The 14329-nt window shown below is 44.2% G+C and overlaps 1 protein-coding gene across 1 annotated transcript in view; it reads right to left on the bottom strand.

Annotated features, from left to right (window-relative positions):
• LOC136443834 (uncharacterized) overlaps nucleotides 1-14329 on the bottom strand; it is a 51844-nt gene that overhangs the window by 21188 nt on the left and 16327 nt on the right. Inside the window, exons 2-11 of the mRNA XM_066441202.1 lie at nucleotides 8599-9000; nucleotides 7661-7702; nucleotides 6342-6998; nucleotides 5198-5251; nucleotides 4773-4829; nucleotides 3045-3101; nucleotides 2439-2504; nucleotides 1762-1806; nucleotides 1341-1394; nucleotides 615-807 (exon numbers count right to left, since the gene is read on the bottom strand). Coding sequence (XP_066297299.1) covers nucleotides 615-807; nucleotides 1341-1394; nucleotides 1762-1806; nucleotides 2439-2504; nucleotides 3045-3101; nucleotides 4773-4829; nucleotides 5198-5251; nucleotides 6342-6998; nucleotides 7661-7702; nucleotides 8599-9000 — 1627 coding nt within the window. The remainder of the gene's footprint in view (nucleotides 1-614; nucleotides 808-1340; nucleotides 1395-1761; nucleotides 1807-2438; nucleotides 2505-3044; nucleotides 3102-4772; nucleotides 4830-5197; nucleotides 5252-6341; nucleotides 6999-7660; nucleotides 7703-8598; nucleotides 9001-14329) is intronic.

Here is a 14329-nt window from a genome sequence, read left to right as displayed (position 1 = left end):
TTTTAACCATCTATTTTCTCTTCATTAGAATTGGCAATATTATGATAAAAGTTTGATAAGCGTGGAGTTGGGGCTTGGTATGAACCTCTCATTTGTTTTTGCTTCCCGAGACACTGTATGCACGTACTTTTTTCACAAATGTTACTAGATTATTTCTTTGTTGTCCCTCTTCCCAATGTAAGTGGATCAAAACCGTTCTGGTCTAAATGACCTTGGGTGGGGAATTAACCGATCAGCCCTTGCACTCCCTGCTTCTGCTTTTGGTTCAGTTGGTCCACACTCTTCGTGAGTCTGAGTTGAGCTTGTTTCTGACTCAGTGAGAAGAGATACTATGGACTATGAGTTTTGGATCATGGACTGATGACGTTACTTGATAGATACGAATAAGGTTGTTTAGGGGGGTTCGAAACACAGCCAGTCATTTAAGCCAGCTGCGGTCTCGAAACATCATATGCCATAATAGTCAGCAAATTGACTGTGGGCATTAAGAAGAAGAGGAAGATACTGTTCCAGTTTTGATTGCAAGTTCAGTGTCGAGAAGTGGTCTCTTGGCCTTGCACCGTCCAATCTTGTTAAGAAAATATAACAAAACAGACAACAAACAAAATACGTACGTGCTGTCCCCGAAGAATCCTATCTCGTGCGGCTCTTGTCGTGTCGCGTAGGAGAAGACGGTGCCGGGCTGGCGGGAAGACGCCTTCAGGTGGAAGGAGATGGTGAAGCTCCGCAGGTTGGCGGGGACGGTGCCCTTGACCTCCGCGTAGTTTTGGACGGATCGCGGGGAGGGGAAGTTCAACATCACGGGCGCTGGAAGACAAAAACAAACAATACTCCCGTCATGAACCAGGATGAGTAGCCTCCGTTGCACACTTGTTCGGTCTGTTTGTTTTTTCCAGTTACCGTTTTATAATTACATCTTTTAAATTCTAGGCCAGCAATAAGTAAGAATAGCAAAACAGTAACTTGAAAAAGAAAACAGCTGGAAGGAGTCTGCAACGGAGGCTACATGATCGATGAGGGTGTTATAGATTCACCATTGTTCCCTCACGCTGGAAAACAACAATAAAATATGCACCAGGCATGAACCAGGACGATTAAGACTAAGGTAGCTGACAGACCATCGACACATTGGCAGGTAAAAACTACATGCTTGTATACTTCAAGAATGGTACACTAGCATTACATCCGAGATAATAGATTATAGTCTATCCGAGGCCAAGATAGTAATCCCATTTCGTTTGACACGTTCTGAAAAGGTTTTCAGGCCATTAGTTTGCGTCTCACGAAGAATACATCTTGTCAAAGATCTTTTTTTCATTTATAAACGTTTGTGACCTTACCTCCATTCAGAAGACCGGAGGGGCCTCCGGCCGGAATGCGAACTGGGGTCACATCTAAGGACAAGAACGAAGAATAACATATTAGTACATCTGGCCACTCAGGCAAAGAGTGGCCTTAGTCCGGGCAAGCAGCCAGACATGATGATAATAATGCCTCTCAACATAGCCATGGTGAAGATGGGCATGTACTTGTTACTTGGTGATATTTACCACAATCATAACATGCCCTGGATGATTTCATTCCCCACTTCACAACCAACGTTCACACCACGCCTATGAGGGACATGGTGACGTGCACTCCCAAAGTAACCTTCCTCTTTCCATGTATTCCTCACTTGTACGTTTTGTGGCTTACTCATATGGCTTGATTCGTAGTTTGGGCAAATATTGCTTCTATAATTGACAAAGGCAGCTTGAGTACCTCCTCCAAATGTCGGCCGGCTTCCGCCTTGCGTCACACTGCTACCTGCACTCACGGGAAATGGTAAACATGACAAACTTTGTAAGTCTGACATCTGAAACATTTGGCATAATCAAGTACAAGGACACAAGTATGACGAGAATCCATGCAAGCTTTAATGCCATGATTTGCAAAGCCAAGCAAATTTGGAGAAGAATGTAGATAGCTACGACCAAAGCAAGCCTTGTATATAACTTAAGAAATGATACGTCATCATTTTCATTGTAATTACGAGGTTCAATTACCATTAATGTCCATTTTGATGAGTGAAATCAAAGTACATTTTCTAAATCAAAGTACCGAAACGAAGACAACAGTGTTACCAGACACTGTCTAGTCACTAAATGTGTTGTGAATCATGGACATTAACGATGTTGCCGACCCTAAATGCTGAACACAAACCATGGCAGAAGCAACGTTTTCACACCAGTCAAGAAGTTTTGGACTGGTATGGTAGCATTTAATGAATAAATTCACTCAACATATGCAATCGTATACAGAGCAATATGATCAGATAGGCGACAAGCAAGTAGTGGTGCAGCCAAAGCCTGTGGGAATAGAAGCTGCATATGAGTATAAGAAGAAGTTGACAAAACAAAGTGGTCTTGCTACGCTATACGCCTCTGTAGGTGCCTCACCACTGGTGACGGTGGTCCCACCGTGTGTGATGGTCTGCCTGCCACTGTGTACGTCAGTAACGCCTCCTGGGGAAGAGGAGCGAAGGTGTCGTCCAATCATTGCACACATAGTCACGTGATTACGACACAAGTTATCGTCCATGTTGGTGTGCTAAACCACGTGCCATTATATACACTATGACATATCTCTACAGCATGTCCGCATTTTGGCTCATATTTGTTTGGTTCTTTGCTTGTTTGTTTGTTTGTTTGCATTTTGGCTCTTATTTGTTTTTTTTTTGTTTTTTTGTTTTTTTGTTTGTTTAGATATTTACTTTTTTCGCGAGGAGCCCAAATCGGAGGGCAGGCCACTTTTCATTATGCAGTGACGTGTGAAAGTGTTATCATTGTGTGAACCTACTACAGAATGGCAAGTGCCAACATGGCCGCGGCGACGATTCATGTTTACACATTTAAGACGTTACATGCAATATCACGACACAGAAAACACGGTTAACGTTAATACAACACGACACGTTAACACAAATCACAAGCATTTAGATAAATACAAGCAAACATTAAACATTAACATGTTTTACATAAATCATTTGGCAATCAAAACCATACCAACAACAATCCCTCTGCCGCCTCCAGGCGTGATGACCCGTCTGGGAGGACTTCCACCTAAAGTAGACAGCCATTAATCAAAATCAATAGATAAAAGCGCGGGTTTATTAGTACAAGCAGGTTCTTACTTTACAGCGGTAACCAGCCTTGACTTGTGCTTTGAACAAAAATGATTTTATGTTAATGGTAATGTCACATTCTCATTACTTTCGCAATCAATCAAACATGCGAGTGGAAATAATTTTCAGAGCTTATCACTTGAAAAGGAAGCTGAAATAATTACAGAGGTTATAATGTGTGGGGAAAGCATTGCATCGGGGTTAGAAATTTATGACCTTTAAAATTTGAGAACAATTTTAGCGAACTTTTATCAACATTCCAAACCCAAAAAACGGTCCGGGAAGGATAAAAGATTGCTAAAACTTCCAGGCAAAAAAACTCAAGTATCATGCACAAAATAGATGATTTCGTCATTCGTCCAAGCAAGGAAAAAAAGACAAAATTGAGCTTGCCGATGCCCCTTTGATCCTTCCTGGCCAATCCCCTTTTCAAAATTGCCCTTTGCAGACGCATGCAAGCGTTATTTTATGTCGAACACCATGACGTCGCCTTGAAAGTCGTTTTCAACCACCACAGCACGAACGCCATCCAATCCATTGTATGGGTTGGATTTTGTTCGTTTCTCAGTAGAATACGGGGACCTGAATGGGGGAGGGTGTGTCAGACAGAATGATTTGTAGGATGGTGCAGAAGAGGTACGTCAAGATGTGGGGGAAGAGTCCGTTGATTTCCGTTGTCGTGTTCGTATCATAAGTAGAAATGGAGATTTGGTGATTATTTCTTCTTTTATTTTCAACGTTTGAGGCGCGGCGCTCCGACTCTTAGTATTTTAGTAACCATGAGGCGACTTTGTACTTGGGAAACAGAAGACGATGTAGATACAGATGATGTAAAAAGCAAAGCAAAGTATGTGTATATGGGTTGAAGATGAAGCACCAGACGATGCTGACAATGAAGATGTTGCAATGTTGGATCAGCGTAGTTGATAATCAGGAAGTGGTAGGTGAATGCACTGATGCCGCTGATACCGATGATGTAAAGACGATGGAGAAGATAGAGAAAAAGATTTTGAAAATGACGATGCAGAAAATGCTGAGATGATGGAGATGGCGGCATGATGAAGAAGACGGCGAGATGATAGAGATGATGGTGAGATGATAAAGATGATGGTGAGATGATACAGTAGATGGTGAGATGATGAAGAAGATGATTGCAATTATGATGAAGATGATGATGAGATAATGGAGATGATGCTGATAATGACAAAGATGGCAAGATGATGGAGTGAGATGATGCAGTGAGATGAGGCGCCAGATGATGAAGATGATAATGAGATGATCTCATCATACCGTGATGGAGAGATGATAATGAGATAAAGATCATAAGATCACGAACACTAGGTTTGAGATGTAGACGTTGGCATGACGACGTAAGCAATGATGACGTTGATGACGAATATCACTCTGGTAAGGTGTACGTGGACATCGACAATGACGATAGCTGATGATGATAATGATGATAAGAGAGGTGGTGGTAACGGTGACATCGATGTTGCTCAACATAGAAACGCAAAAACTTGCCTACGTTACGCACTATACAGCTGTACTACACTACAATGTATTTATTCCTATGAGTTTTCTTTATGTGTAAGCATTAAAACTGCAGTACCAATCGGGTACCATCCACCCTCATCATCGAATTGCCCCTGACCGAAGCCGGTGGAACCTGTAATGGGAATAATGCCATCAATGGCCATCTAGATTCAAGATCTCGTTCTAAGACTTCATTGCCCCTTAAGACTGCAACTAGGGTGCGAAGCCGGATCGCAGGTAAGCAATAATCTGTTGAAATTTTACTTCAAAGCACCTCAGAAAGCTTTTGATTTGAACAAATTCTAGTACATCCTGTCATCTAACAATATTTGATACTTATGACCTGGACAGCGCATGAAGACATTACAAAGTAGCGATCCGCTGATGGAATTAGACTTTGTTTTCGTTATCGCAGTCACAGTCAGCCATTATTGGATAACTGAAAATAGAATATTGCATTTATTTTACAAAGCATGTCAGCTATTTTCGACCGGGTCCTACCAATAGTTATAGTTCCAGTGCTGTGTGCGGCTATCGCTTCGTCCGGAAAGGCAACTGAAAGAGGATCACAAAGAAAATACATATCAGCGCCCAGAAGATCAAATCGTCATGCATTCGTGGGTAAGGTGCACTCCGTACAGCTCGCAGTGATGACGGTGAGGTGCGGGACGGGATATAAAGGGTGGTGTGGTCACGTGACCATGACGTAATCATTGCCGGCCATGCTGGCTGGTAAAACCCGGTAGATTTGAACCTTTGTACGTCATGGCAATCACGTAATCCACCAAAACAATGACTGTGACGTCACGTCCAAACCTATTACACACATGCAAATTGATAGGTCTTATTCTTCCAGGTTCAGGCAACCAGCAAAACGGCTGTGATATCACGTCCAATTTCTCTATCATATTAGAAAACACAAAACCAAGTGGAATCCGGATAGACATCTGGACATCGTGGCCCCTCTGAGTGCATAATCTTACCGGTGGTGTGAGCAGTAGAACGACGTTGCTGCCGTGCTGCAATGAGCTGATGGAGTGTCCGATGAAAAGTGAGGCACCATTTCAAAAGGACCTGTTTTGGAATGGAATGAAAAGGGTGTTCAAATGTTACCGAGCCTTACATCTCAGGGTCCCGCCTTGTCGAGGGTTTTTCTCCAAACTCACCCTCGCACATCTACATCGGGGAACTGGTAGAAGGGAAATGGTAACGTTAATGTTATTGTCTATTTCAGTATATATTCCACTATAACGTACCTTTCTTTAAGTACCCATTCTTTCTGCGGCAGTCATGATGACAGCAAATATATCAGGACTTACTGTCTTACAGCTGGAAGAAAAACTGAGCACTTAGCTATGCGTTCTGGAGTACCCTATAGTATAGGTAAAATCCTAACGAAAATCGCGCAAGAATATGATAATGGCAGTGACAAGAGCGCCGCGCACGCTGCTATTAAGTAATCAATATGTATCGCTAATGATATGTATCAATCTGTCGTCTGTTTGTATCGATCCGTCGTCCGTTTGGTTTGATCTGAAAGAGTACAGAGATGTCGATGAGATGGTTTTTGGACGACACAGGTACCAGGACAGGGACGGCTGTACACACGACTGTGACGACACGCGTTTCTATGGGAACTACACACCTTCAGTGCCAGCCAAGAAGTCGGCCAGGCTTTGCTTGAGCTCCTCTTCCGGACGGACATAGCCCCAAATCTTCACCTCGTCCAGCGCGGTATAGGACGGCGTCATGCCCCCGGGCCGCGTCGCTGACGTCCCGTAGTAAAGTCTGTATGGACTCGCTCTTGCCCTTCTCGTCAGAGGCCCTAGGCGGCGCTCTTCGAAGTTGTAGCCGGCCCGAGTGCCGTTGACCAGGATGGTAAGCTGGGTACCTTCCTTCCAGTAGAAGGCGACGTGCGTCCATGTCTGGAGGGGGATGTCCACGCGGCCTCTCTGCGCCGTCATGCGACCGCTCACCTGCACCGTGAACTGGTTCTCCCGGTCCACCTGATCCCGGGCCCGCAGGAACGTGAACCCTCGGGCCAGCTCCGTCCTGTCCCCGCCGATGTCCAGGTAGTAGTGCGGTCTCCTGTCGTTCAACCACCGCTTCATCCAGAACTCCACCGCGAAGCCGTCCGGACAGAAGACGTACTTCTGGCCGCAGACGTTCAGAGGCTGGTCCGACTCCAAGTACTTCCCCCTCAGCAGTACTGCCTGTCCACGAACCCCCCTTACCAGTTCGGCAGAAGGTTTCTTAAACTCCGTCAGGTAGTCCATTGTGTGCACCATCACGGGCTCTTCGTCTGTAAGGGAACATGAGGAGAACTACCCATGATCATGAAGAACGTGGTGATACGATGGTTCTACATGATGTAGGATGTCCATTTAGCAGTGTTATTTTGTTTCGGCATGTTCTAGGATGCTCACGTGGGGTGATATGTTGGTTCTAGATGTTCTAAGATGCCCAAGTAGTACTAGTAGTAGTGATGTTTGGTTCTACATGTTCTAGAGTGTCCTTTTAGATTCTAAATGGTAACTGTGACTATGTAAGTTCTCTATGTTCGAAGGTGCCCATGTAGTTTCTCTACATGTTCTAGACTAAGAGGATGCCCATGTTAGTTCTACGCTTATCAGAAACTGCCCATGTAGGTTCTACGTGATCTTCGGTGCTCATGTAGGTTCTAGTACATGTTTCATGGTGCCCATGTGGGTTCTATATGTTCAAGGGTACCCATGTAGGTTCTCTACATGTTCTAGAGTGTTCCCATGTTCTAGAGGGTGCCCATGTATGTTCAATGGTCAGTGGAATTCAATGGTCTTAAGTATGGTAAACAGATATATGCAGTCAGGACGACACAAAAACAAGGGAAAGAAGACAGTTTCTACGGCGCGCGAGGAATGGCCCTGAAGACCCTCCGACTAAGAAATGAATGCTGTATGTACCGTTCGGGTTACAGTAACGTACCATTGGCGGTCAGCTGAGTTATCCCCACTTGGTGCTGACCTCCTACAATCCAGAATGTAAAGAAGCGTCAAAACTCTGCTACATACACAAAACACAAGACGGGTTAACCTGCTACAGTCACAGTCAAGATCTAGCTACGGAAATATCATACAAAACATTTCGAAGTACAGCACCACTAGTTAGGTGTACATGTACAAGTGACTTCTTATTACTAATTGCAATATGCCCACTATCGACAACTTTCATCGCAGTAGCACTGTTGTTCTTTATCAAGACATCGTTTTCGTTTGTGACGATGGTCATCTTATGGTTATATTAATGGAGCGAAATACAATTCTCATTGACATTGTAGAATTTACAGAAATGGTAGCAATATGATTGTATAATTGGTATTCTTTAATTCATATTTGTTACGTTTTTCGACATGAATGGTAAGGATTATACATCCCAAAGCTTGCGAGAAACTGTTTGTAGCGTCCTTACTACCTATGATACTTTCAAAACTCTGCACCATATTTTCACAGCTAGATCTGGATTATGTGTGTTAGTTGACAATCAAGTGTTTTGGCTTGATGCAAATCTTCACGTGTACGAAGAACTTGATGGAAGAAGTAAAATAAAAGCTGGTCTGTCTGAGTCAGTGATATTTTACAATTCCATCTCGTTGTTCGTATACGTGTAGATGTAGCTATCAAACAACATTCGCAATGTGTCATGCGTAACAAGGAAATCATTACATCAACCACTATTGGTGATGGTTGACGAAATGACCTCACTCAATAAAGACAATAACATCAACCATGCACCGATCTAAGGCAAAAGATACAAGTAAAGATCATTTGTAGCAAGACGACCGTCCAAAGACGAAGTACACAACAAACATACAACATCTCCACTCGTCTAGATGAGTAGGATTTTGGTGAGTTCTGGTACCAGACCTTGGCCTGACGAATGCTGCGCGCTCTGCAGGCCTTCCGTGCAGCCATTGCCGGTCCCGGGGATCGGGTACCGCCCGCACTGCAGCTCCCGCGGCCAGCGGATGTTCTCCCGCCGAAGCGTCGCCTGACAACTCCGCCGCGTGGCCTGGCACAGCGTCCTGCAGGGCGGCACGATCTCGCCAGTCGGCGTGCATGCCGGCACGAAGACGGAGCAGAAGAAGAGCCTGAGGTCCGGGGAGCAGTCCGACTCCACCAGGCGCTGGAGCTGGTTCTGCGCGATGAACCGAACGGCGTCCTCCTGGGTCCGCTGGCCCAGAGAGTTGCCCGTGCCTTTAGGGTACATGGTCTGCTTGTAGGGCAGGTTTCTGCACATGGGAACTCGGATGTCCTCGCACTGAGGCGCTGCAGTAACACAGGGGGACACAAGGGGGTTCTACGTGTGGTTACATGCTACATTGTGCATTTACATTTACATATTGTGTGGTTACCTGTTATCACAAAAGACTACACTGTGTTGGTAAATCGTGTGAGTATCAGAAATGTTGCACTGTATATTGTGTGTTTAATCGTGATATTTACATATTACACTGTATATTGTGTGCTTAATTGTGATATTTACATATTACACTGTGTACACATCGTTTGGTTACTGGTGGAATCTGAGCAAACGTCACTCCTAAAGGCATCGTGTGTTCAACAGTGTACAAAGCCCTACTGTTTTTAGTTTTCCACATCTTACTACAAAGGATATTCAGTGACATTTGTACAAAGTGAATTAAAATTAACGCCTCCATGTATATATATATATATATACATATATATATATATATATATATATGTTCAGTATTCAGACAGGCAAACAGGACACAGACGTTAGGGTAAATAGTGCGGTGTTTAGGGAATTAATCACATCAATGGCGCGTATCTGCTCTGTAGACAGTTCCAGGGCAACATTGGTTATTGATAAGCACATGTTACAAACTAGTAAGTAGTGCAGACAAGTTCCAGGAACGCATTGCGATTTCCGTTTAACAACTGCACTGATATTTGGGTAAATCATTTGCAAAGCGGCGCAAGCGTCGGTTAGCGAATTGCACGTGGTTGCAGGGTCCTCTGGAGAGTAAGTGTCCTGGAGAGTAAGTGTCCTGTTGAAAGCTTCCGCTAGGGGGCCATGTGGGCATTGCACAGAGAGCAGACATGCGAATCAATGCACAAGCAGGTAGCAGCTGGTTACAGGTGATCGCTAAATGAGAACGGTTTGGACAGACAGGCGATCAGTAGGATGCAATGGTCACTGAGCATGGAGTAAAGCTTTTATGTTTGAAGCAGGAGTCAGGCTCGGTCAGTCACTCTTCTGGCATCAGCAACGATTAGTGCATGGTATGTGCTTGGCATGAGAGGAAACAACAATGGCGGATACATCAAGACATTTGCAATTGATGTCAATGGCACCCTGTTGCTATATCAGCCTGCACGAGTTAGATTTCTACGGTCTGCAAGTGACATTAAACGAGTTCCAGAAGAAGCAAGCCTCCTCTCCCGCCATGTCAGAGAACAGGTGTCGATAGAAGAGACCTATGGGCGATTTACGCCCTGTGAAAGTACCAGGCACCGACCGGCACCGTTTGTTTTACTGCTCTAATTACTTACTGGGGAAGCAAGGAGATAACACGTAACATGGCAGGCATTGCTATCGTTGAAACTGGGCCTTTTTGTTGCCGTATGTCAGCTTGTGAGGCTTAATGATCACCAGACTATCTTTTTACACAGCAACCTTCAACTCTAAGCCTGAGCGTCATCCTAGAGTTCCAGTGTACCCTTACTCCCACTTCAGCAACCAAGGGCAAGGGGGAGGGAATATGGGCGCCCTGGAACTAACTAGGATGGCACTTTTAGGTCTTCACATTTAGGTCAAATAAATCGAGTCGACATTTACATACAGGACTTTTTCTCTACTAAAATCAGGCAACCCCATTGATAATCCTTACCCTTACCATCCTACTCACAATTAGAGCATACTATAGTCGTGGACAAGCGATAAAGCATACCAACAGACCAACACTGTGAAATCATAACCACCTGTGAGAGGGCGGATCGCCAGATTTTTCTAAATTTAGGAACCATCAGCACGGAGTGCAGTGGCGAACATCCAAAACCATCAACAGGTGTTGGACCGTTTTCAACTTTTTCCTACTTTATCGGTAACATAATAGGAGATAATCTATTGAGGTAACCTTGTAGAACAGATATCTCCCGGTTTCTCTGTCAGTATCTAAACGATCTATTTGTGATCTTGATAATGTCTGAGTATCAGCAAACCCACACATGTTCGGAAAGGTCACACATCTTGTGTTACAGGACAATAGGAGGAAGCGGTGCTTACCGGGGTCTAGACTGGCTAATTAACCAGCAAAACACCCAACAATACAAAGTTCAACGCCCGGGGTTACCGAGAACTTGAACGGAAACCATTTGGGAGTTCAGGGGGCATCCGAAAGGCTGATAACATTGATCTATAACTTAACTGCTCCTTATTGTGTCTAGACCGACCACATGAAAGGTCTCTAAGAGGATCTCTAGTTTACGCCTCCAAGATTGCGTCTAGGACATCTTATATGATTAATCTGATTAGGCTAATTTTGCACAACAGACAGGTATTAAAGGATCGTTATTTTCGAAAATCAAATAAGTCAAATGTGAGCTCTGCTATGTGGCCTGATTGAATCGCGCTATTGTGGCCGGCCCAGCATCTAGCCCTTGCCCAAGGAGGGGCCATAAAAGCCAGGACAGCGAAGTTTCCGTTACACAGACTATGTGGTACGTTATCTATTGCAAACGTTGTTGCAAACATCATCACTTTCAGTTTCACATATAGGACAAGTCCCCGCGCCGTCTCCAGCAGCAGGTGCGACACGCCTGAAGATAAGCGGCTGGGCAGTGATGGATGTGGAGGTTAATAGCTTGTACCCAAGGTACTGCCAGAGGATTGCCAGCGCTTACAAAGGCCATCTCATCAGCAGTTATATAGAACCTAGAGACCGGGAACTGGCTAGCCTTTAGTCCAAACTTGTTAGCATTGGTTCGCTCCCAACGTCACCGTCATCGGTCTTGTTGGCGGAGTAGCGACGTTGGGAGCAGACCAAAGCTAACATGGCTGAACTACAGGCTATAATAGGAACTGGCTGATCAAGGGGTGGAGGTAGCACGGGAGCAAATTTTCCTTGGTGGCCTGAAGGACAGATATGAGGAGCTTGCCCGTGTGGGTGCTGGCAATAGTGTCTGGCAATCAGGACAACAGCCTGTTGCCAGGCCTATACAGACAATCCCCTCGGCTGCACAATGCATAAGAGCCGAGGGAACACTGTGCTTCAGCAGCCCCTTAGCCTTAGGTCCTGTAGAAGCCAAAGGTTGTGAAAGTGCTGGCAATAGTATGGCATCAAAGCAGGGGAAGCTGTTGGTCGGGTTGCAGAGTAGCAGACTTCACCGTGGAAGTGAAACGTCATGTTTGGCGCTGACTCCTGCCAACCCCCCGGCCAGAACAACTTCAGATGTTACTGCCACTATTGGTTACAGAAGTACTGGAGCTGGTCTAACTCCTTAAGATAAGCATCTGCCAATGACTTGGCGGCCCTAAAACCCTTGGCGTATTGCAGGGAACATCATTCCTGCAATAGCTGTCCTGACCCCCGAGCCCATGATTCTACAGATCGCGATGATTCGTAGCTTTATGAACAACTGCCAACTATGGAGGGCATAAAACAAACTAATACCGTTTGAGGCACTTCTTGTCCTTCGTTACGAACACACAAATACCCCATAAATCATACCGATGGCTCATTTAGGAGGTTTAATTTGCTTCTAAACGTGATTTTGTGACTAGTATTTTAGTTTTCATGTCCTTATCCATGACTCTTACGTATTGATTAATGCAACCAGGTTCAGTAACCCTAGACAAATGAATCTTCAAGTATCAGGGTTTTGGCTCCTCTACAGATTGAGATCTTGTGTTTGTCAGGACAGTTCACTTACAGCTGTTTTGATGTATTTAGTATTTCTCCGAGTTCCGAGATCTGACGTTCAATTACCCCTAATCACTTGAATAAAAATCTCACTTGTATGATTTTCGACAGGATTTCCGGATGACGGTCTTGTTACGTAATTTCGCCTGCAAGGGTTGTGTGGATTGTTGATAATCTGGATATGATTTCACATTCCCGTGTAATGTTTCCTGGGCGGCCTTGGAAATCAGCACGCAAAACGTTTATGTAACTACCAAGATGTCCTTGTTAACAGAAGCAGGTTTAGCACTGTGAAACTAGGACAATTTGACACAAGGGATCAACTGTATATTAAGATAGGGGCGTGCACCTCTATCTACTCATCAAGACAACAAAGATAAAGAAGCAGATCTTTGATCGATTTCCATTTTGACTTGATCTTCTTGACTTCGAAGCGTGATTAGCTTTGATTGAGACACATCAGGGTTTTGGTCAATTGATAAAGATCTGATTAACCAGAAGAACATCGGACTCATCTACCAAATCAAAAAAAGTACTGAGTTGTGCTTGATAAACTGGTAACGTTATTACTTTAAGCAGACACACATGGTGAACATCTTATAACCAGGTAAGTAGGACACAGTTGAACGGCTTGAATGTTAGCGTGTGACGTTTTAACCACTTGAGAGATAGCAAAATGACAACACTCTTCTTGTCAGAGAAAGAAAGCCAAAGATAATTTCAAATTCTGCACTCGTAGTCCGATTTTAAATGGAAGCAGCTTTCTATCAGATACTCTTATCTTACTTACCACGTCCGATCCAAAAGCTCATTTGGCTCAATGCCGGATGAAGACCATGGATTTGCTGCCGTTGAAGTAACAATGGGTTTCTAAACATCTTCACTACGTGCCCAGAACATCATGATTTCTTTGGCAAAAAGGACGGTTTGGAATGTGATGTTCTTCAACAAGTAACTCTAAGGACAGACAACCCCGAGTCAGGCTAACAAGATAAGGTATTACACTTAACTTGCTGATCTGAGGGCATACAATTACAAGCATGACAAACATGTTGCAAAACTCAACGCATACACATGCAACCTCAGGCTGCACATGCGTACCTACCGCTGTATCAGAGATATTATTTTTAGTAATCTTTGTTGACCAAGCATTTGTAATATTCCCAACGACACTCCTCCCAACTTGACCGCTATAAAAAGCGGCCCTGATGGCCGAACATTGCATTTTTCGAGTCTAAATAAAGGCAAAAACAAACAAACTGATGTTGAATAACTCAGACATCACGGACCCAACCCGGTTAAACCCATGTTATGCAAGCCCAGGTTACACAAGTCTGTGTTACACAAACCATCCCAAGCCACAGAAAAACAGGTTATCACTACCATCAATCAATCATTACACTGCAGCAGTGCTCCAGATGGCAAAGACCACACAAAACTACATTATATAACCACTGTTGTATACACATTCATACAAGCACATGTTATACCATTTCCTTCGTTACACAAGCATGGGCACGATAGGCTCTGAATTTTAAGAAATGATGAAGAAACCAGTCTTTACAAAAAACATCTGTACGTTTATTTTCCTAAAGTTGACGTGCCTTATATAAGTAGTTGAACCTAGCCGCATGTTTGGTTGGCACAATATTATCCCCCGAGGAGACAGGGCAGACATGTGGGTGTGACGATAGGTCACGGCGTGGGAGGAT

The sequence above is a fragment of the Branchiostoma lanceolatum genome, chromosome 10 (assembly GCF_035083965.1).
Source record: "Branchiostoma lanceolatum isolate klBraLanc5 chromosome 10, klBraLanc5.hap2, whole genome shotgun sequence".
Taxonomy (NCBI): Eukaryota; Metazoa; Chordata; class Leptocardii; order Amphioxiformes; family Branchiostomatidae; genus Branchiostoma; species Branchiostoma lanceolatum.
The sequence above is the reverse complement of the archived record's forward strand: the minus strand, read 5'-3'. Positions and strand labels throughout refer to the sequence as shown.